This window comes from Ursus arctos, unplaced genomic scaffold (genome assembly GCF_023065955.2).
Source record: "Ursus arctos isolate Adak ecotype North America unplaced genomic scaffold, UrsArc2.0 scaffold_1, whole genome shotgun sequence".
Lineage (NCBI taxonomy): Eukaryota > Metazoa > Chordata > Mammalia > Carnivora > Ursidae > Ursus > Ursus arctos.
Genome location: NW_026622763.1, coordinates 54,938,657 through 54,961,430, shown reverse-complemented (window position 1 = coordinate 54,961,430; position 22,774 = coordinate 54,938,657). Strand labels below are relative to the sequence as shown.

Sequence of the window (22,774 nt, the reverse complement as noted above, 5' to 3'; positions counted from 1 at the left end):
GAACGAGTTCGTAGTCCCCGAGCTGGCTTCGCCCGCGCTGCGCGCCCGTCGGTCCACCCGCCCGCCTGTCCGCTCCCAGGCCCAGAGCGGCGGCCACCCGCGCCCCCACCCACTCCTGGGTTCCTGCCCAGCCCTCCCAGACCCCCCAGAGCTCGGGGTTTGTTTTGCTTTCGGAATGTGGCCCTTTCTGGATTTGGAGAGAGCCCCGGAAACCCCCTCATAGTCGGGAAATACAGACGCTGCCTTCAAATGCGAGCATATTTGTTCACGTGACCCCGAGGGAAGATTGTACTGATTGAGGCTGAAACTTTCACGCCATCCAGCCCCGGAGCGCAGCCAGGCCTGGGGGCTTGGAGGAGGGGCAGGAAGCGTGGGATCTGGGCCCATTCCCCGGAGCAGACATGGGTGGGCATGGAGCGAAAAGAAAGCCCCCATCTCGCAGCTCAGGACCAACCCAGCCCCAGCCTGGCCGCCGGCAGTGGGATGGGGGCGCTGAGACTCTCTCCCCCCACGACCTCTGACCCTGGCCCGGCCTTCCACCGGACTGGCCACGGATTGGAAATTTTAGAGGCTGCCTCTCAGAGGCATCTCCGGAGGTGGCTGTGGAGCATCAGAGGCCCAGGGTTCCCTTAGCTCCCCGGCCGGCCGATCCCGATACCTCGCGTCCGCACGCACCCAGCCAAGGCTCCGCCTAGACGGACGCGCTGCTCTCCCCCTCCCCGGACCAGGCAATTAGTTGTGGCACAGCGCAGGCTCCGGCCCTAAGGTGGGTGACTCCAGCTCCCAGAACCGGCCGGTCACCCCGGGGAAACCCCACCCCCACTCCCACTCCCCCACCCTCACCACTGCTTGAGGCCTCGGCTCGCTCCGCAGACGCAGCAGAGGAGCCACCACTCCCGAGAGCCAGAAAAGGCGCCTAAGCAGCAGGCCAGACCGGTAGCGGTCTTCCCTCTCTGCGTCTGGCGCACTCCACTCGGGTCCTGCGCTGCCTGGAGCTGCCGAGGCGCCGAGCCGCTCTGTGCGGAGACCTGCGCGCCTCTGAACCTGGGCCGGGCCCACGGAATCCGCAGGCCCGGCGACTGCCAGGCCGCGGCTTCCCGCTTCCTGCGGCGCCTCCAAAAAGGCGAGGAGCCTGCGAAATCAGTCCTAGTCGGGCTTATCTGGGAATCAAGGGAGCTTCTGTTTAGAAATACTACATCGGGACCTGTTCCCAGCACTCTCCAAGTGGTCGGGCGGAATTTACGGTAACAATTCTGCCTGTGAGAAAGAGTTAAGCTCTCGAACAGGGTGAGCGACCAGCCTCCAGGTCCTAGCCTGCCAAGAGCCCCCCTGGCCCTCTCCCGGCCCGACCTGCACCCCGGAATCCCGCACCATGCGGGAGTCTCCACCCCATCCCCTAAGTCTCATTTTCATGGCCAGTTCTGCTTCTGAACGGCATCGCGCATGGAGCAGATGCCGTGTCACCGCTAGCAAGGTCTCCGACAGGCGAAGGCGAATGTGAATGGGCTCGGCAGCCCTAGAAGAGCCGGGGAGAAGGGAGTAAAGTCCTCCTCATCCCCACTTCAGAAGCACAGGAAGTCCCCGAGGACAGGTCACAGGCTCGAGCCCCCAGACCTGTCCGGGAGCTCTTCCTTTTGTTCACCTGGCCGGGCCTGGCTGGAGGCCCACTCGGGACGCCTCTTGAGGCCGGACCGTAGGTGTCCCCAGTTCACCCCCACCCGGAGGATCCCGCCCCCTAGCCTCCCTCCAGGGGCCAAGGAACGGGCCCGCAGCAAGTGTTAATCTCCTGCCAAAGAGGGGGGCCGATTTGCGGGAATTTGTCTCCGGGAAAGGATCTAAGCCTTCTTCAATCGGAGCATATGTTCATAGAGCAATAAACCGGAAAGATTTACAGTCCTCGCCCGGCCCCCAACAGCCTCGCACCCTTTCAGGAATTACTTACGATGATTTATCACATCAACCCGGGCAATTGTCACACTGATAAAATAGCCCGGGCCGGTGCCCGCCAAGCCCAGGACTTGGGAGGCTGCTGGCTGCCGCGCTGCCAGCGGGGCTGGGGAGGCTTTTGTGGGTTCCTCTCTGGGCCTACCAGGGGATGCTGAGGTGGGTTGGGGTGGGTGGGGTTGGGGTGGGAGGGGAGCCAATTCTCATTGAGAAAAACGCAAGCAGCTCAGAGAAAGCGCCCGGAATCTGCGTCGGAGTCTCTTGCAAAGCACATAAACATTTGTCATCTCTGAATAATTGAATTAATGTATTATTGTTTGAATGTATAATTCATAGCGGAGGAAACTTTGTCTCTGTCCTGACTGGGAAATATACACACACCAAAAAAGAAATCAAAACATACACACGATCCCAAAACAACTACCAAACACAGCCAGCTCCAGCTAGCGGAAATCATCCTCAAAGCCAACGGGAGGGAAGAAGGCGAATAAAGAGGCTTTCCTCCCAGGCACTGGCCCTGAGTTGCGAGCTGGAGGAGAATGCCCGCTGCTGCCCCAACCCAGATCCCCGGGCAAGCTGGGGGTGGGATGGGGTGTGAGCAGAGTGGCTAGTGGGACCTCAGATCTCCTTGGAGGGGGGAGAAAAAAGGCTGCAACGGGAGACGACAGGACAGGCAGCCTTTGCGCCTCGACCTGGCCTCTCGCGCATATCCCTGCCCCAGGCTTCCTTTCGCCCCAGGGTCTCCGACTTCGGCGGCAAGGACTTCTAACCCGTGCCTTTATTTTAGATCTTCGCCCAAATTAAAAATACAAAAATAAAGGGGAAGAAGGAGAAACTCCTGGCGGGGGTGACAGAAGCAGCAGAGCTTGGGTGGGAAAGGAGGGGAATGGGAGAAGAAACTCGGAAATCATTATCTGTAGGTTAAAACCTGCCTGGGGTAAAATTTCAACTCGATTTTATAGCCTTCTATTATGACGCAAAGAAAAATTTACGACCCTCGCTTGAAAAGAGGGCCAGGGCCTTTTCTCACCGGTTTAAGAATAGGCAGCAGATGCCGTGACAGCGACCATTGTTCCCGGTAGACACAGGCGACCGGGCAACCTCGGCCCGCGTGCGCCAGGCGCGTCCCCAGCCGGGCGGTTTTTTTTTTTTTTTCCACAACTCCTGTTGTTTCGGAGCAGCCCGCGCGCACCCTCGCCCCTCGCCCCCTCGCCCCTCGCCCCTCGCACACCCCCACATGCTCGCACACACCCTCTCTGTCGCTCACATACACACACTCGGCCGCTCTCAGTAATTTTTCATAAGTGCAAAGCTTTGCTGAACCAAAGGTCACTATCCAAGCCACTAACAACTTCTCGCCGGCGCGCGGTTCCAAATCAGGAAGCAAAGGGAACTATTTGTCAGCGGCCCTGACAGCTAAGTTCATTAAGGATTTAAATCTGAAGAAATAAAAGTCGCCAAAATATTTACCTGCTGGCTGCGCTCCCGCGCCCGCCACTGGGGGCCGAGGGTGGAGGGCTGGGGGCGCCGCGCGGCCCCCCTCGGCGGGTGATATTCTTGGGATCCCTGCACTTTCCAAGTCGGAGAGAGCCCTTTGCGTGGCAGATTAATGACGACTCCGTGTTTCTTAAGGGACGTGCTGAATTAATTATTTCGCCAATCACGTGGTCGGGACTTGTAGAAATCTATTCTTATCATCTTCCTCGCACTTTGAAAATTCTCCGGGTTATGAAAGGCCCTCCCCCGGCTGCCGGCGAGCCCCGGCCGCCCAGCCAGGCGCGGGGGGCAGGGAGGGCTCCCCAACATGGCGGGCGGGCGGGAAGCGCCGTCTGCCGAGGGTCCCGATTTACTGTACTGTACTCAACCGGGCTCGGCTATGGACTCGCTTCCTCCTCGTCCCTGCCCGTGATTCAATACACACAACGGTATTGATGTATTGGTGGGCACAGGAGGAGCCATTAACCAGAAGACGGGCAGAGGACAATCATAAAATGTGTCTGAATATTTAAACTTCTGTCTGCACACTTATAAATACACATGTCCACGCGTCTGAGGCGAGCCCTTCCATATATTAAGGACACATGTCTGATTTTATGCATTCTGCTCATTTCCTGTCGCGAGCAAGCCCCCCCCCCCCCAGCTATTTTGGGACTCCTGTCTTGGCCCACTCTTCAAGGCGAGGCAAAGACGAGAGAAAGCCCTCGAGAAAAAAATAGCGCACGCCACTTTTTATAGTGGGGAGTGTTTATTGTCGTCTGGTGAGCAGAGGGGGCTCCAGGGGAAGGAGGGGCAGGTGCTGGAGGCCCCAGTGGGGCTGAACAGCACAGGAAAAGTAGGAGTCCAAGATAGGAGGCCAGAGGGGTCTGGTCCGAGTAGTCACTGGCCAGTTCCAGCTTGGCCCAGAACCCTGCACTCTTCCAGAGTTGGGGGGCGGGGGCCATGCAGGGAAGTCTCTCACCCACCACAAAACAAAGAGAGACTGAAGGGGTCTGGGGCTAACCGGGGCCACACAGAGAGCCAACCTGGAGCCTCCTTTTAGCCTAGGAAGTTACTTATTTTCCTCCAAAAAATAATGTCCTGCAGCCTGAATCCAAGCTTAGGCTTCCCAACGCTCACAGAATATGGTGGCCAAATTGGGAGTGTGTATGGGGGGGGGGGGTCAATGACAGATTTGCTAACCCTTACACAGTTTAACCTTACACAGTTTAACCTTCACATGTCAGGCACGATGCAGAAAATAATAAAATAAATTGTTTATATTGAATGTTAGCTTTTAGAAGACTTAATGAAGAATGCTTCTGTGGAGGCACCAAACAGGATGGAAGTTTCGCTACACCTTTTATTATTTCAAATATAGATCAACGAATTACATCAAAACTACAGGCAACAATTAGTATAAATAATACTTTAATCAGTGGCAGCAGAACATTGGTCAATTCTATTAAAAAAGCATCTTGTGTGAACAGACACCATGGGGCTGACTGACAATGTCATCTCCCAACAAAAGGCTGCAATGGACAAAGTGAGATGGGAGTCTGAGGAGCAATGTCCTCAGTAAACACTTCACTCCTCCCCAGTCACGACCCCAACACAGCTTAAAAAAAAACAACCACCACCAAAACAAACACTTCTGGCTCATATTTGGGGGAACAAACTGGAAACAAATAAAAGCAAATGGGCAGGGCGCCTTTCCACATCTAGGTTTCTCCAGAGTACGTTCCCAGATGGAAACTCACTTCCTTCCCTGCCCTAGGTGGTGTTGGTTGGGCGGAGGCACTGCTTCTTCCCTGCCCCACTCCTGTGGGCCCAAATGGACGCTGAGGTCCAATTGGGACCACAGGGTTGAGGGCTGCCCCCTGGGCCATCCAGGCTCCATTAACATTTCAAAAGACAATCCCCGGAAACTGAGGAGAACTGAGACTTACAAACAAAGAAGTTGTTTCTCTGATTAAGTTACTTTTCAAAGTAGTGGGGCTATATTTGAGAAGGAGCTTGGGTTTTTCTTCATCAAAACACGCCTCTTGGCTTTCCTCTGGGGCATGGGTGAAGGCAGCTATGCAGTTTTGGCATTTGGTCTGAAGCTGGGGTGAATAACCTGAACTTCTGGGAAGGGGGAAATCTATATAATAATCTTTATAATATATATGTAGTTGGGTGTTGTGAAAATATATACCTTTTCCCCCTCCCACGGAGAAGGTTCAATATATTCACAGATTTGGGCTTTAGGAAAGAATCTTAGCAACTTTCCAACTTGCCTAACCATAGGGGCTCTTTTCAAATGCTACATCCAAAGACTGCTCTCCATGTTAGAGGGGAAAAAAAGAAGAGAAGGGTAGTTAGAGTCCAAAAGGTTAAGGGTTTAGAGGTCAGTCCTCCCGGCTGAAATACAGCTAATCGAATAGAAAATTTGTCCTCTGGATGAACCTGATTCTGTAATTTAGCCGAACTTCAGTAAAATACCTTTTCAGCTTCTCAACGTGAGGGCGTCAGAAAAAAGACGTCTTGACTATGTATGAACTCTTTGCTTTTTGTCATAGAAACAATGATGCGAATAATGCAGGAATATCCATCTTTAATATCCCGACGTGGCGATATTCAAGTATTGCCATGTGCAAGTCTGAGAGCCAGGCTCACCCCAAGGAGGAACAAAGAGCTGTCCCCAGGGTCTAATACAAAAGACCAAGGCTTGGAAGATACTTTAGAGAAGTGGAATTTCAGCCTAGGGACTCCAGTGAATACCTGCTCTAAGCTCTCGGGAGACCCCAAAGAACATCCACATGCGTGCGGAAAACAATCTTTTTTCTCTCTCCACTTTAAATATATTTTAAAAAATTATCTCTGAACCTTCTAAAGTGTTCTGAAGCATTGAAAAAATAGCTCCAGTTCTGAATCTTTCAAGCTCATCCCTTCCCCCCCCCCCCACCACCCCCTTTTGTCACTTTTCCGTAGCTACAACCAGGGGTTTCTTTTTGGAGCCTGAGGCTTTGGGCTTTAAACTTCCAAAGTCTTGTTTCATTTGAGTATATGAACTCTGGCCATTACCTCTGACTCTTTCCCCCTTATCGTTAAGGGTCAGCATTTTAGAAAAATGAGCTTTGAACCCTTCTCAGGCAAGGCATAAGAAAAATGACTGAAGAACATCACTTCTGTTGTTTGAGAGTGACTGTTCTTAAACCACTACTCTTTAAGGCAAGGCAGAGGGCCTGAAACTTTCAAACTTTTACAATTTCTGTTTCTAATTAATGTGTTGAGAAAAACTTCCTTACATTTGTTTAAAAAATGAAAACTTCAGGGGAAAAAAAAACCCTAAGACCAACTTTCGTGGACTTCTAGATTCAATTAGTTTTTTCTCTCTTTTTTAAAGCAAGATTTCCCCTACTTTCCCACTTTCTCCCCACTACAGACCCCCTCTCCCACAGAGGCCATACACCAATTCCTATAAAAAAAACTGCTATATGGGTTATTTGGAATCCAGCATTTGGAATCCAGTTGGAACAGAAAATTCAGTCATTATCTAATGACCCAGAACATAGAGGTTTTGTTTTCTTTCCCCAGAAGGAAAAATGTTGGACCATTTGTTTCTTTCTTTTCCCTTTTCTTTAATCACCCAGAACTAGTTGTAAGCACAGTGCTGAAAAAAGCACATGTGGAAATATATTTTCAAGAACTCAACTTTGAGTGGACCCTTTGCTTCCCTCTAAAAGGGTTAAGGGCCCCCTACACACATTTCCGGGGAGTGGGGAGGGGGTGGAGTTCAAAATGCCAGTTAGAGCCAGAAGTTAGTCCACACATCTCTGGTTCTTCTCCCTGAAACTCAGCCCCTTTCACTGTCTTAAGATTTTTGGCATTAAGATGTCAGTTATTTCTGTACCCCATCCCCCAACAAATAAATATTTAAGCAAATATAATCTAAACATAAAATAACCCGTTTCCACTTTTCTTCTTAGACTCATTTCTTTGGGCATGGGGCCACTGGGAGCAAAATACTTTTTTCCACACTGGAAATTATACAGATAACCCAGAAAGTTCAGAAATCCTGGCCCAGCTCTCCTGTTTCCACTGAAAGCACCTAGCACAGGGGTGGCCAACCTTCCGCCTCAACTCCCCCACATTATTAAACCACAAAGATCCCTGGAGGGGTGGGGTGGGGGAGGATGTTCAAATTCACACTGGGATAAAGTATCCAACCTTCGTTTGCAAATTCAAAATCCAACAGCAGAGATTTTCATAAGTTTAATAACTCGCCAAGGTTTATGTTCTCAGTAGCTCCTGCCATATGATAATGTACTTAGAGAGAGAATCCCGCCCCCCTCCCACCCCCATCCCGCTCCAGGGAGGGGGCTGCCCTCGGGCAGGATGCTAACCTAGTCCGAGGGCGGCCTACGTGTCCTAGGTCCACCCCACAGTACCTTAGAGCCCAGGGAGGTGACAGCAAGCCCGGCCTGCCCCCGCAGCTTCGGCTCAGCCGGGAGCGCAGGGAGGAATGGGCCCAGGGTCCCCACTTCTATAAGGTCGTCAGGTCCGTGTGGTGGTCTTTGGCCAGCGGCTGCAAATGCTGGCCCGGAGCAGCTGAGGAAGAGCAGGAGGAGGAAGAAGAGGAGGACGAGGACGAGGACCTGCCTTTGGTGTTGGGCAGCTTGTGGTCTTTTTTCCACTTCATCCTCCGGTTCTGGAACCAGATCTTGATCTGGCGCTCCGACAGACACAGGGTGTGAGCAATTTCAATCCGACGGCGCCGCGTCAGATACCTGTTAAAATGAAATTCCTTTTCCAGTTCTAGGACTTGCTGCCGGGTGTAGGCCGTCCGGGACCGCTTGGGCTCCCCGCCAGTGTAGTTGGGGTTCACTGCGAGACAAAACAGACAGCACGGTCAGGTCAGCGCCCAGCCACTCGTTAGGCCCCTCGCCACTGCCGCTCACTTCCTGGCGTGCCCCGAGGCCCCGCGGCCCTCCCCGCACACTCCCCAGCCCGCTCCCTTCCTCCCTCCCTCCCGTCCTCCCTGCCTTCACTCCCACCCACCCTCGCACCCACCAACTCCCCCAGGCTCCCGGGCGGGGATCCCCAAATGTGGTCCCATCTCCCCGGCCCCGCCGCAAGCTCCAGAATTCCCAAGCATTTGGAAACCCCCCTCTCCTCTACCAGGTTCCCTCGGCTCTGAAAATGGAGTCCTCCCCCACCCCACCCCCATCTCCACCCCCTTTTTCGCCCACAGCCAAGCAGCCAGCCACATGGTCCCGGCCTGCTCCCTCAGCTATAAAAATTTATGGAGAGAGTAATTGCGGCGCCCATTGAAGCCCCACACGCCCCCACCCACTCGCACCCCCTCCCAGGGGCCCAGGCCTCCAGGCTGGGGTGGGGGCTGAGAGGTCGCTGGGCCGTGCCTTACCCGAATTCACGTGCACCTTCTTCATCCACGGGTAGACCACGGCGGGCTGCTTGAGTGCCGTCCCGGGGGGCGGCTGCTTGGGGCCGCCCGGCTGGCTGCAGGCCCGGGCGCTGGGCAGGGGCGCGGGCGGGGGGCGCCGGGGGCGCGGGGCACGGCTCTCCTGGGGCTCCGTAGTGACCGCCGGGGCCACTGGCTTCTTGCCCGTGACCCCGTGTGGGCAGCGCGGAGCCGGGCCCAGGGCCGCCGCCTCCGAAGGTCTGCTCACCGAAGTCGGGCCGTGGGTAGAGCCCCGGGGGCTGGAAGTCTGCACCCTGCACGCCACCGCTGTAGTAGTCGGCGCCCTGCTCGCCTAGGTAGCCGCCCTGCAAATATTCCTCGCACGGAGGGAACTTGGGGTCCACATACTTGGAGTTCACCATATACGAACTCATGGCCATTAATTTCAGAAGGTAGAAAATACTAATTTTTCTCGTGTTGTCTTTTTTTCTCCTTCCATAGGGCCCTCCTACTTGCTGTCAACTGAATAAAGTTGGCGGCCATGTGACCAGGCCAGCCAATAGCGAGGGAGCGAGTTTATCACCGGGTTGGTGAGCATCTCATAATTTTCACAAATTTAACTAAATAACATACGTGTAATCAAGTGACTCGCCATGGCACATTTGAGGGCCCCCACCAGATGTTACTGTAGTTCTCTAATCCCCAGCACCCTCATTCCTGGCAGGTAATCCCGGCTTTTGTCTGCCACTGATTTTGTTAACCTCGAGTGCCCTCTCTGCTCACTCCCGCCTGAAAACAGCCCCCCAAAATGGGCACAGTTCAAGGGGGGAATGAGACCCCAAATCTGTCAGGCGGCAGAATACCAAAAGGCGGAAGGGTGAGGCAACCTCTGAGTTAGGCGGAGTACCCCAGGCGGGCAGGGCTCCCGCCCGCGGGAACGGGGACTCTGCCATACAAAGGCCGAGTCCTGGCTTTGTCTTCGTCAGGGTCACCCAAAAGTTACAACAATCTGGCTGGCCTGAATCAAATCAGGCAATGAGTAACTGCCAAGCTTTCTGTGAGTGCCCAGGCTGGAGTGTTTCTAGCCAAAGCCAGCCTTACAGGTATGGCAAGACTGCCTCCCCGCACCACCACCGCCCCCCCCCCCAGCTCATGCAGCTGAGGGATGACCCTGGAAGGTGGTGATGGCACCCCCACCTCACCCAGATGGGCTCCAAAGGACCCTGCACTCCTTCTTCCCAACTGGCCTTCTTCCCACATGGCACTCAATGACCAGTGAGCCCCCTCACTGGGCACCCTCTGACCTCACCTCATACTCCTTTAGGGCAGAGTTGTGGCTGGGGCTACCTGGCCTTCCACCTTGCTCCCCAGTCCCCCAAAACCTAGCCCTTTGGCCCTGCATTCATGCAACCAATTAAGGGTTTACACAGGAGCCTCTGAGGGGCTTCTCCAGGCAAAGACTCCACGATGTCACCAGGCTCAGTCCATCTTCCTGGAGTCTAAGGTAATGAAACAGAAAGAAAACTGACCCGCGCCCGGCTGCCTCTGGCCTCTGCTTCCGACTGTGGCTATTTCGGAGAAACGTGAAGTTTTTGCATCGACCATATATTCCCCTAGAATCGAATCTGTGAATATGTGGATACCACACAAATTCGGTTCTACAGGGTATATATAGACAACGTTACTAGCTCGGGGTTCCACCCAGAGTGGGTACCCAGGACCGCTGCCAGCCCCGGCCTCTTCCTCCGAGCCATCACCGGCCCGACGCAGCCACTCGCACTTTCAGAGAGGGTTCAGGTAGCTTGAAGAGCCTGGTGAAAATTTGCAGCAACGAGTTCCCCATCCTTGTACCAGGGCTGGAGTGACCGAGCAGCCAAAGAGACGGGACAGTCTACTTAAGAAAGAAAGAAAAGAAAAGAAAAAAATAATCCATCCCGGAAACAGCGGCTTTATTACCCCCCTTGCCAGATGAAAATAACACCCCCCCATCAAGTGGTATTTTCCTGAAAGGAGCAAATGCCCTCAGTGGCAGAAGAAAAGATGCAAGAGGGGAATATTCTCCACCCATTCTTTTTCCCAGTGCGGAGGCGAGCCAGGTTGGCTGACAAAGCTAGTTCTCCCGGAAGTCTCACATTTACCTTCCTGGACCCTGTGCCGAGCTAGCCTCTCCGTCCTGCTGCAGCAGACCCCGCGGAAGGCACTGCTTGCAGGCACCAAGCTGCCCTGGGCGAGGGTCGGCGTGCTAATGGTGAAGGGCAGGGCGAGGGGTCATTCGAAATCATTTACAAACATATCACAAAGTTTCATTATTTTTGCTTTGCCGACAGCAGCACACAAGAGTACAAAAGTTCATGAATTGCACCCGCCCCAGCGCCTCAGCGCCGTCTAGGGCTCACCCCTCGGTTTGGGGCACGTGAAGAACACAGACACACTCAGGGCCCGGATGGATTTCAGGGGCAGAAGGATGCCCGGGCTCAAGAGGGACTTTTAGATCTCTGACCATGGGCCAGAGGTGTTAAAATTTTTTTTGATTGTTTTGATTTTCTCCCTTATGATTCAAAAATTAGTTTCAGCCTTATCCTGGATGGGGAGGTAGAGCAGGGAAACTCCCCTCTGCCCCCCAGCCTGGCAAAATTGGCTCCCTGCTTCTATTCTGCACTTTGGACACTCCTCACCCTACCCCCATCCTTTGGTTCCAGTGCTTTGGCTATTTTGTAGGGATTTCCTGAATGCCAAATCTAAGCAGAGTCCGAGGCTGCCCCACACCAAATTCCCTCCTTGGTGGGGGGTTCCCCCCAACTTACCCTATTGCCAAGTGCTCCCACACACCCACCTGCCTGGGGACACTGGGCCTAGGCTTTATCCAGACAAATTGGGGGAGCCTGCTGGGCTGGGTGGGGACCCGGGTGAGGGTACACATTTTCATATTTGTTAGACGCTGTGACCTGCATTTCACCTTATTGCTCCACTTGTTCAGACAGGTCAAAGCCAACGAGTTATTGATGAACAAAAGCGTTAAATATTCACCTCCCGCTCAACTGCCCATACAAATGCTTTTGATCTCTCGGGCTTTTTTGTGCTGTGTTCAGCTACAGGGTGCCGAATGTGGGTTTGCAAGCAAGGACCATTGGCAGAGATAAGCACCCGGAACAGGGGCAGCCGCAGGAAAGGGAGCAAAACCAGGGTGTCCTGGGGACACCAGATTTTGCAGCCTGGAGCCCAGAGCTGGTTACATTTGGGCCAGCCTGATTAATAGAGGGGAACTATGAACTGGACGGAATCTCCACTTCTTGGGCGGGAGGACACAGCCCCCAGGCAGCCAACTAGGCTGCCCACCCTGTAGGGCAAAGAAACCTGGCCCAGAGCCAAGCCCTAGCTTCTTCCACCCTGGAGAAAGCGTGTCTAACCAGAGAGGAAGGGTGCCTGGCTTCTATCACCCCCTTACATTCCATCTCCTATTAAAATAAAATAATCTCCATTTTGCCGTGAGGGAGGGGGTCACTGTTTCTTCCTTAGTTCTCCTGCCACTACCATCACCTTAATGAGATAGTCTGCCTGGAGATTTCACAGGCCTCCTCAGAACTGTACCTGTCTTCCACCGCACATGCAACTCAGAAAGATCCAAACTTCTGAGCCCAGGACCCCCAAGAATCTCTGCGCCCCCCCCCCACAACAGCCCTACCACCACGACCATCAGCAGCACCACGATGTTTGCCTGCAACACTAGCGGCTCTGGCGCGAAAATTCTCAAACTGCAGTTCCAGAGAAGCAGAGGTGAACCAGAAGGATCGTATCCCTCCCTCCTTGCTCAGCCCGTGTCCCCAGCCCAGAGCCCAAACCTCTGGGGCTGGGACCGGGGGAGGGGCAAGGAGGGATTTCCACGTAAAGCTCAGAATTCGCAGCCCTTCCCGGAAGCGGACCAACTCCACACACTCGCAGCCATAGAGGGTTACGTTTTTCTTTCTTCTTTTTATTAAAAACAAAACAAAACAAGAGAAGAGAGGGTTGGGCCAGGCTGGACCGGGTTAAGCTAGGCTGGGCTGCGGAGGAGAACCGCGTTTGCTTTGGTGTTTAGCAGGTTGGTTCCAGCAGAAAGCGATGCTCGCCGAAACTTGTTAATAGGGCGGGCTGCTAATTAGCTGCAAGCTGTTAACAGAAGCGTGGGCGGCAGCGGAGCTGCACCTGTGCGAGCTGGGGAGGCCTGGAGAGGCCCAAGGAGACAAGGGTGAGAGCCTGCGGTGTGTTCTCTTGGTTGCGTGACTGTGAACTAGGCCCCAGAAAATCTATCCAGGAGCACTTAGAGCCTCCACTCCCAGAGAGCTTCCCTCGTACCGCCAGGCCGGGGCAGCCAGGGCCGGTCTTCCACCCGCCCACTCTTCTGGCGCGGCCCTTCCGCCTACACCTCCCCAGTTATCAATACCGCCTCTTCGCAATTCGGAGGAAACGGGAAGGTACTTACAGCGGCAGTCTCTCATGGTCCCGAACCTGTTGCAATGGAAACGGGGGTCACTTAAATTCCACAGCATAATAAAGCAGAGATAGAGGATACACACAAAAATGACAAGGCCCAGACACCCCACCAATACCCAGACCTCCCCGCTTCGGGTGCCGCCCCCAGGAACTGCGCCAAGTTCTCCGCGGAGCGGGAGACCGCAGTCCTCAAGGGCAGACCCGGGGAGTAGGAGAGTGTGGCCCCCATCACCTCCTCCATTCCATGCACCCTTGGGCAAAACCTTACTGGTTGCTTGGCCCGACTCAGGCTGCCAGTAACAGGGTTTCCCCAGTGGGAAAACGGGAAGCGAGGAGAAAATGGGCCTTTGTGTGTTTCCTTCTGCACAATCGGCCGGGTGGGCGCAAGTCCACTGGGGAGGGGGCAGCCGCTGCATCTGTCCCCTGCCCCAGCTCCCCGGCTGCCTCGCGCTGCCCCAGCAATTCAACCCCCTTTACCAGTGTCAGATTGGTTTCAAATTCCCCAGCCCCAATTAGCGCCCCCAAAACCTGTCTTCTCCTTTCCAAAGAAGGGCCAGGCATGACTGGGACTTGCCTTCCCACTTCTGCTCCAATTCAAAACAAAGAGCAATTTCCAAGGGAAATGAGGACCCAAATGATAACCAAAGGAGGAGGAAAATCGATGGGTTTGAAGGTAAATGGCAATGCTTTAGATTGTCATGCGGCTCTATGGATGTGACAGCATTTTGTCAGCATTGCTTCTGGAGAGCCCACAAAGCAATCTTACAAAGCAGTGATCCTCATAGGGGCTGGGGTCCAGCTTTACGTTTTCATCTATTCTAGGATGGGAGTCTTCCCTGAGAAATCTCAGAGGCAAAGCCATCTCCATCCTCATCCTTTCTCTCCCTCCCCCTCTCTCCCCCACTCTCTCACTCTCTCCACCTAGACTACCACTGTTTAATTCCACGTCTGAGACACATGCTCCATTACAAGGAGGACAGAAACAGTAAGTCCCTTTTGTGAGGTAGGAGCCCTCAGTTCCTAACTTCTATGTCCAGAAGGGAGGGGAGGAAACCGGGATTCCCCTTCTATTTGTTCATTTAGGTTTAGGCTAAAATGAAAATTAACTTCGCTGGGACTTCTGCTCTCCCCAGGCAGGAAAGACAAGGCAGAGAAATCCCCCACCCCTGGAGTTGTCCTGGAAAAAGTAATAAGTGACTTACTGGTTTTCAATCCTAGTGGGCAGGGGAACTGGGAGTAGAACTGTCTCCTTCTGAGCCTGGCGCTAGCTGGAGCCTCTCACTTCCCTATCGCTGCTCCAAGAACCAAGCATCTGCACTTGTATGCTCTTAACCTAATTTATGGTGGGAATTATATTTTGGCTTGTCAACTCTCAAGCCATAAAACAAAGTTTATTGGAATCACGTGCTCGTAAATAGCCACTCAGGTCTCATCTCTGCACAACCATAAATAACCTTCGGCTTTAAACTTTTATTCACTAAATAAAGGTTCACTGCAACTGTTCTCTCACATTTAAATAGTTCCAAATATTCAGGATGCAAGGGGGGTCATATTCATATCAATACCCTGGGCTTTTCAAATAGCATCTTTTCAGAGAAGTCTGTTTAAGTTGGGAGATAGTGCTATTTCGAAAGACTGGTTGGTGGGCTTGTCTTATGATTCTTTGGCTGCATTCACTGTGAGTACCATCAACTCCTTTATTTCAATCATTTTCTAGCTCTAGATGTGGTAAATAAATAAAGAGGAAAGTCAAAGGCTACTTCATACTTGCTTATACCAGGAATTATTTGAGATTTTGTTCAAACTTCAACAGAAAAAAAGGTGGTTAGGGAGAGGCTGGGTGGGCTTGGGGTGGGGGTGGCAGTTGGGAGTTAACACTTGGCTCTGTATTGCTGTGGATGGGCTCAGTGAGAAAGGTGAAGGTAGCCACATGCCTAGATGTTTCTATAATTTGCTTAGCTCTGAAAGGGGAGCCTTTGCAAGTGACCAAACTGCTTAAAACAGCAAGACTTGGGGTTTGGTAAAGTGAGAAACTGGAGGATAGCCCCATCGGGATCTTTGGCAACTGAAGCTCTAAAGAAGGTTATAAAACAATAAAACAGCCCTGGTGTGAAGGGGACGGGGTGTGAGGAAGCAAATGAGGTTCTCAAGGAGCCCAAGCCCAGGAAGTCAGATGTCCCTACTCCCACAGGGCTAGGGGCTCATGGTCCCTGCGCCCAAACCTGAGTGAAATGCTACACGCCCACACCGCCACTCCCACTAGGGGGTGAGCCTAAGAGAGAAGGAAGGAGTGCGCTCGCCTGCGGAGAAAGCCGAGAAAAGGAGCCTGGGCCCGAGTGATGCTATGCTGGGCGAGGTGGGGGTGGGAAAGATGCCCCCAGCTCCCACCAAGGGGGGTAAATAGAAAGAGAATTGACCCCCAGCACCCTTCCACAGCCCACCAGAGTTTCTACCAATCAATGTGAAAACGTGTAATTTTGACTATTCTGATGAAAAGAATGGGGGTTATGTGTAGGTTTGTAGAGCACACGCACATACATGATTTCTAAATCAAATTCAGTTGCCGAAGTTCTCATCAGCAAGTCTTACCAAGCCCACGAAAGAGATCCCTCTGTACAAAGATCTCTTTGCGTTCTAACTTCCACCCATTCTCTGTATATTTCTAAACCCTGTGTATTTCTAAACTTTCATTAGCTGAAAGCGGGGAGCTGTTAGCTCACTCTACGGCATTTATTTCTTCCCCTCCCCCACCAGCCACTCAGGAGGACCTTTTCTTTTACAGTTGGTAGCATCCGTTTTCAAAATATGAGTAAAGATCAATCCTTTAAAAAAACGATTTCTGATTCTGTTAGGACCAGGTGAGCAGCTACAAAATTAGTCCCAGTTAATCCACCGTAAAAAAAAATAATTAGAATTTGAGAGATTGAGACAAGCTTTCTTTATTTTTCCTTAAGTTAATAAAACAGAATTAATCAAAGCATGTGTGACTTTCTAGGCACTTGTGTGAGCTTTCCATGGGGGGTGGGGAAAAAGGAGGAGACTGGGCTGAGGAGGTGGTTGTTTGAAACAATGCCCGGTGCCTGATCTGGGCTCAGTAGATACTTTTTAAATGAATGGCGCGATGAAGGATGGTGACTGGGCTTGCTTGCAGTCTTCACTGTGGCTCACACAACAAGATGAATAAAATGACACAGCCTACTCTGTATATTGAGATAATAACAGGAAAGTAACTAGCCACACAGAGGAAAAAGGAGGAAAGGAAGACACTGAGGCAGACATCTTCAATTACTTTCTAATCTTAGGGCAGCCAGGCGGCATGATTAAGGAGAGAGTGTCCACCTTCCTACAGGCTTCCCTTGCCCCCGAGCCCCCAGTGTCCTGGGCTTCTGTGAATGAATGAGGGAGTGGGGATAAGAAAAGAACAAACTTGGTCTAATAAGAAGGCTGAGCATCAGGGGGATCAGCATACTAACTTGGGCCAATTTGTTGGAGTTTTCTCAGGGAGTTTCCATGGTGGTGGTGGTAGTAACAGAAGAAGAGGTGTGGAAGGAGAGGTTGAAGCCTTCTTTAAAACCTATAATCAATTCGTTTTGGGGAGAAGCGGGACTCTGGGCACTATACCTCTCCATTTGGCTGGAAAGGGTCAGTCCTGAGAATTCCTGCCCAGAGAGCTCCCATGAGGTAGGGTCCCATGTAGGGCTCCACCAACCTAGAAGCCAGAGCAGCTCCCAGAAAGGAGGAGATAGTAAAGGGGCATCAGCAGGTATCAGCTACACTCCAAATGTGATGAGGTCTGCTCTCTATCCACCCTAAGGGCCCTTGCTATGTGGCCCCAGGGAAGAATAGTCTGATATTGACTTTTAAGAGGCCTCTTGCCCAGAGGTGGTATTGAGCTCTCCTCTTAAACTAAGTGTCTGCATAACCAGGATAGGTAGGGATAGGACTTTGAATGAACTCCCTAAGTGGGGGGCAGATGGAAGAAGACTACCTAGGCCTGGCACTTGGGAACACAGGATGGGGGTAGAGCCAGAGAGGGGCTGAGCAGGGAGTCCCAAGAAGGAGAGAAATATGATCTCACATTCCTGTCACTATACTCTATCACTGAAAAAGGAACACTTCTCCCACCACCCTCAACCCTACCTCCTACAATGGAGTCTGCTCATTGGAGCTCTGGCTTGGTGTCCTCTGGAAAGAAAAGGTGACCCTAGAGTGAAATTCTAAAGTGAGAGATGGGATCCAAATGAATAGACCCTGAGACAGGGCCTTTGATGATGGACCTGAGGGCTAGAAAAGTCTCCAGTGGTCCCAAGAAGCGTAGAGTCTGGGATGGCCATCTTAGTACTTTGAGAAACAAGAGTGGAGGCCTAGATGGCACAGGAGTTGGGGATGGCTGGGGATAGCAGCACTGCCCTATGCCATAGGCCAAACTTTGTCTGGCATGGTTGGTAGATAAAGAGACTAAATGTGTTTTAAGAGAAAAACTGACGCAGGTGAACTCCTGGTTAAGCCAAGAGAAGTAGCTTGGCAAAGGGCTGCGGAGGCCTTGTTAGGAAAGTCTATAAGCACAAGTCACGGAAGCCAGGATGAGGGGTTGGAACCTGGTTGCAAGGGGTCTGTGCATATATGTGGGTTGTAGCATGAAATAGTATTTACATAGCTCTTTAAAAGATAGAAAGAGTCTCAAAAATTTGGAAAGGCTGATGGAGATTTGGAGGGATAAGGCCTCTCCAAGATATCCCTTGACATCACTGTGGCCCAAGTTGGAAGCTATGGCTCAGCCATGGCCCTGGAGCCTAGATCTTGGAACACAAGCAGATTAAGAGGGAATGGGACATTTCTGGCATCCTCTGCTGTTGCCTTTTGCTTTTTAACCCTGCTCCAGATTTCAAGAGGCTAAAAAGGGGATGTGGGCGTGACTGATAGGTGGTGGTGGAGGTGACTCTCTCAGGAAAGGCCTGCCCTCGGGAAAGGCAGGAAGCCTTCTGTAGGAGTCATGGATGTGCCTGTGTGGGGGCAAGACCACCTCAATCTGCCCACCTGCCCACTGAGGGGCTAGGGACACCTTCCTTCTGGATGTGGTCCTGAAGTCTACCCACAGGCAGATAACTGACACCAGAGACCCGAAGGGGCAGGGCCTACGAGGACCACTACAGCAAGAGGAAGCGTCCCAGAACTGTGTTCTTCTGGGTCTGTCACTTTCTGTGTGACCAAGCCTTGGTCTGTCTTCTCCTCTGTAGATTTCATGAATTGGGTGAGTGAACCAGGTCTCTTTCACCTCTAAAAGTCTAGGCCTGATGTTGAGCAAAAAAGAGATAATGAGGATAAGCAACATGTATTGAATGCTTGTTATGTGCCAAAACACTGTTTCAAGTATACTTAACCAGTGAGTTAATGTATGTAAGGTAGTTAGAATACTGCACGGCACACGTATTGCTATGTAAAAAAAAATCTTCGTAACAACTCTTGAAGGTACTCTTATTCCTACTTTTCAAACGAGGAAATTTGCCCTACTTGCCTAAGGTTACATAGCAGGTAAGTGGTAAAGATTTGAACCAAGGCAGTCTGAACTGAGAACATGCTCACCTCTTAAAAATCTCCGAGTTAGCAAGAAATCAATGTTCCCTTCCCTAAATGCGAGCAATTAATCAGCCTATGGGGTAGTGACATTTGAAAACTCAATTAGGGAGGGAAGTATAGGGGGGTGCTTAGTGGTAAAGGGAACTTGGCCCCTGGACACCAAAGAACCATAGAAGAAGCAGGAGAGACACTTGACCAGTAGTTTGCAAATACAGGCATGCTTCTTAATTGCCTTTTGGGAGAGTGTTTACAAAATGCAGGTCCTAGATATTCTGATTTAATAAGTCTAGCCTGAGACCCAGGAACCTGAATTATAAACATTTGAACTCAGGTCTTTATTAAGAATCATTGCCCTTAAGTACGGAAAAGAGGGAAGAAAAAGACTGCATTGCCAACAGACAATGGTGGATCAGTGGGGTTGGATGAGGGTTGATTGTCGAAGTCGCGTGTCACAGCAGTGCAAGAAACGACCCGTGGAGCCCACCAAGGTCCTGAAATGGGTGCAAGAGTGAAAGAAGTGTGTGTTGGTGGTGTGGAAAAGAGCTGGAAAGAGCGTCTGCAGTGTTCTCAAGCTGCAAAGTCAAAGAGATTCGCCCGCCCTCTCAGAGCCTCAAGGAAGCCCAGGGGAAATTCTGGAAGCCCAGGGGAAATCCTGGAACCCAGGCCCTGTGGTAGGAGAGTCAGGGTGAGGCTGCTCCGCCTGCCCCGGGAGGCGCTGAGCGTTGTGCTTTTCAAGGCTGCCGATCCTGGATACCAGGATCGCAGTAAGACAAAGTAACAAGAACAGCAGCCCGGCCTGAGGGGGATGGTTAAACACATCTTGTCCTACCGCAGGACCCTAGTTTCCTGCTTTTATGAGCCCAGCGCGCGGAAATCGCGCCACCTCCGGGAAAGCGGAGGAAATGAGGTGGCCCGCCACTCTCGAATCTGCCTTCAGGCTCCGCGGCCTTGGGTCTGCCTAAATTGTCCATCCCGGGAAGCAGCCCTCTGGGGGTGGGCGCAACACCTCCGACCATCCACAGAGGCCGAAAGCACTTTGCGACCAGAGGACAAGGGAGGGGAGTCACGTGTCCCCCCCTACCCCGCCCGCGCCCGGGGCATCTCATGCGCCGCCGCAGCGGGCAAGACGCTTGTCCTACAGCGCCTCCTCCTGGACGAGGCGCCAGACAGCCGAGCAGGGGGACTGAGCCGGCCCGGAAAACCCGAGGCTGAGGCTTCTTCGCGCGGGTGGAGGTCTTCCGGCACCAGAGGCTGCGAGCCGGCCCCTCAGTGTCCCCTGGGGCGGCCAGAAATCGAGAGGATCCTGAGACGTCCTCCCGTCCCACTCCCACAGGTTCTCGGCCCAGGAGCGTGCATCCCCCATTAATTAGGCGAGTCCAGGCGGATAGTCCCTCCAGTTTGTCCGTTTATTTATTTATTTGACCGTTCTCTGCTGAGTCGCTGGACCCCGCAGAGCCCTCGAACGTGCTGCACTGGCGTAACAAAATCTGAAAATGGTACGGAGGAAGGGCTGGCCCGAAGCTTGGCGGCTTGAGCAGACGCCAGGAGGAAAGGCCTTTTCCTAAAGCAGAAGCACCAGGCTGAAAAAAATCTATACAATTCCCAGAGGAGCACACATAAAAATTTTCTTTTAAGGTGTTAAAAGTGTGTGTGTGTGTGTGTGTGTGTGTGTTTCCTTTAACGCCTTGAAAGAAGATTTGGCTTCCCTTTGGCCACTAGCTCGTATTTGCAGACTGTTTCTAAAGTACAGATTTAAATTGGGATGAGGTGGTGAGTCAAGATGATTGAAAATAACGTAGTCAAGGACAACATGTTGGGCTATATTTAGATTGAAGGCTGGAATAAAGGAAAGACGAGCAGCGAAAACTGAGGGAGGGAGGAGTGGAGAGATCGGGTTATATCTTCCTGCTCTGAGTCCACTCGCCCCCTCCCCCATCCGTGCCTTATGGTTGGATCCCCGGGCAGGGCTATTTCACTGCACATGCGCCAGACGCCAAACGAGCGTGCGTGGCAGGCGCTTAGGGCACTGAACTGTAAGAACAGCTTGCGCAGCGCTCTGCGGTGTGCGCCACCGCGCACTGCTTGCGTGCTTACCTGCAGAGGAGCTTGGACGCCCCATCTCAGAGAAGCAGGAATCGTACTTTCTCTTTTCTTTAATTTTTTTTTCCAGGAAAATCTGTATTAAAACTCCCAGCCGTCCTTTCTGATTTGCAAGCCCTGTTCCACCAAACCAGCAAAATCGCCATGTTGCCAAAGAACACTCTCAAGGTTGTCATTTGCATCACCAATTTCACATCTAGTACAGGGCTTCTCTTGAGTCGTTGATCAAGGCGGGGAATAAATCACCGGGCGTTCAGAAAGCACAACTTACCCCTCATTCTGCACGACCATCAAGTCTAAGGGACTCATTCCTAGAAAGAGGGTATCTATTCACACCAATTCCGGAAGAGTGGCCCTAAATTGGACTTAAATCGGAATTCCGAGTTCTTGGTGGCTTCTCCCTAGCTTCCGGTGCCCCCGCGTGCCCTGCCCCGCGGCCGCACTGCGGCAAGGCCGTAAATACCTCTAACAGCTGCCTGCCTGCCCAGAGTGAAATACTGTCTTTGTTCCGATTTCCCCTGCTTCTCTAGCTCAGAAAACAGAATTCTGGCGAAATACACTTATTTGAAGGAACATCTCACAGGAAAATACGTTTGGTTTTCAGCCTTGGTGCTTGGCCACATTTATAATAACGAGTTTTGCTCTTTTCCCTGGCCCCCATGAGTGCAAGCCCAGCTCACAGCCTGTCCCGTAAAACACCGAGGCACCGACATGTCAGTGGCTCCCTGAACTGTAAACGAATAGAGGTTGGGCTGAGGACGCTGGCAGCTACACTTCCAGGCTTTTGAGCTCTTAGAGTCCAAGTGTTTCTTACTTAATCTTTAAAAATTGAGTTTAATTTTTAAATTGGGTTAACAGGGACAATGGGGGCATTTCCGGCAGTAGCAAAAGCGTTAACTAGTCTCCTCCTGGCCTGAGTTCAAATGTGATTTGCAGATTATTTATTCCTTTAAATGCAATCGACCATTAAGTTCCAATAAGCTCTTAATGCCACCACAGGACTTACAAAGAACCCTTCTGTCCTCCATATCTCCGCATGACCTCACCCTCTGCTGCATCGTAATAGGACCTGCATCCCGCCTAGGTTCTTAGTCACTTGGGCGCACTCAGCCACCCAACCCAGGGAAAAGCGACTGAAGCTCTGAACACTAGGGCTTGGCCATCACGGCCACAACTCCTCCCCACCCCCACACTTGCCCCAGCCCACCTAGGGAGCTCCTTAGGCTTTGGAGCTGCCAGGCGACAGGCCCACGTGCCTCTGACCAGGGGCCTGCTTTTCAATAGGTAATGCTTTTTACCAATATGAAACAATGATCTCAACAGCCATTGTACCGTAGTGGCGAAATAGTTACAAAATACAGACATTCCAAATAAAAAATATCACTGTTTCTTATTTGTGAGATCATAGTGATCCACCACAATTCATAAGATGGCAAATGGCCACAAATAGTGGCCCTCCATTTTGAAACCAGCGTGATTCCATCGTTAATTACTAAAATACCTTTCTACACAGATGTCATTTACTGTTTAGGAACACTTTTATGGCCAAAACTATTACAAAGGAATCTTTGGAATATTAGGATTTGCCGCTGAGTGCTTTGGAGACGATATTCAGCAGTGCGCAGGTCCACCCCATGCGCAATGCGGCAGATTGTCCACAGGTTTTAATATTTCACAAGGTGTTCATGAGGGAATAGTCCAGAGGATTTGAGGGATGCATCCTCAAGTGCTGCTCAAAATCGGTGGGATAAAAGATCATTCTTTTTTTTTTTTCTGCAAAGGATTTTCTTTTGATGCATA

At 51.9% G+C, this 22,774-nt stretch overlaps 1 protein-coding gene across 1 annotated transcript; it reads right to left on the bottom strand.

The window, feature by feature from the left end:
* Nucleotides 1-4,834: 4,834 nt before the first annotated feature.
* Nucleotides 4,835-12,495, bottom strand: HOXD4 (homeobox D4). The gene is given in 3 exon segments (XM_044381454.3): nt 4,835-8,289; nt 8,831-8,963; nt 8,965-12,495. Coding segments are annotated over 3 exon segments (777 nt in total). The 5' UTR covers nt 9,268-12,495; the 3' UTR covers nt 4,835-7,948.
* Between the last annotated feature and the right edge of the window lie 10,279 nt (nt 12,496-22,774).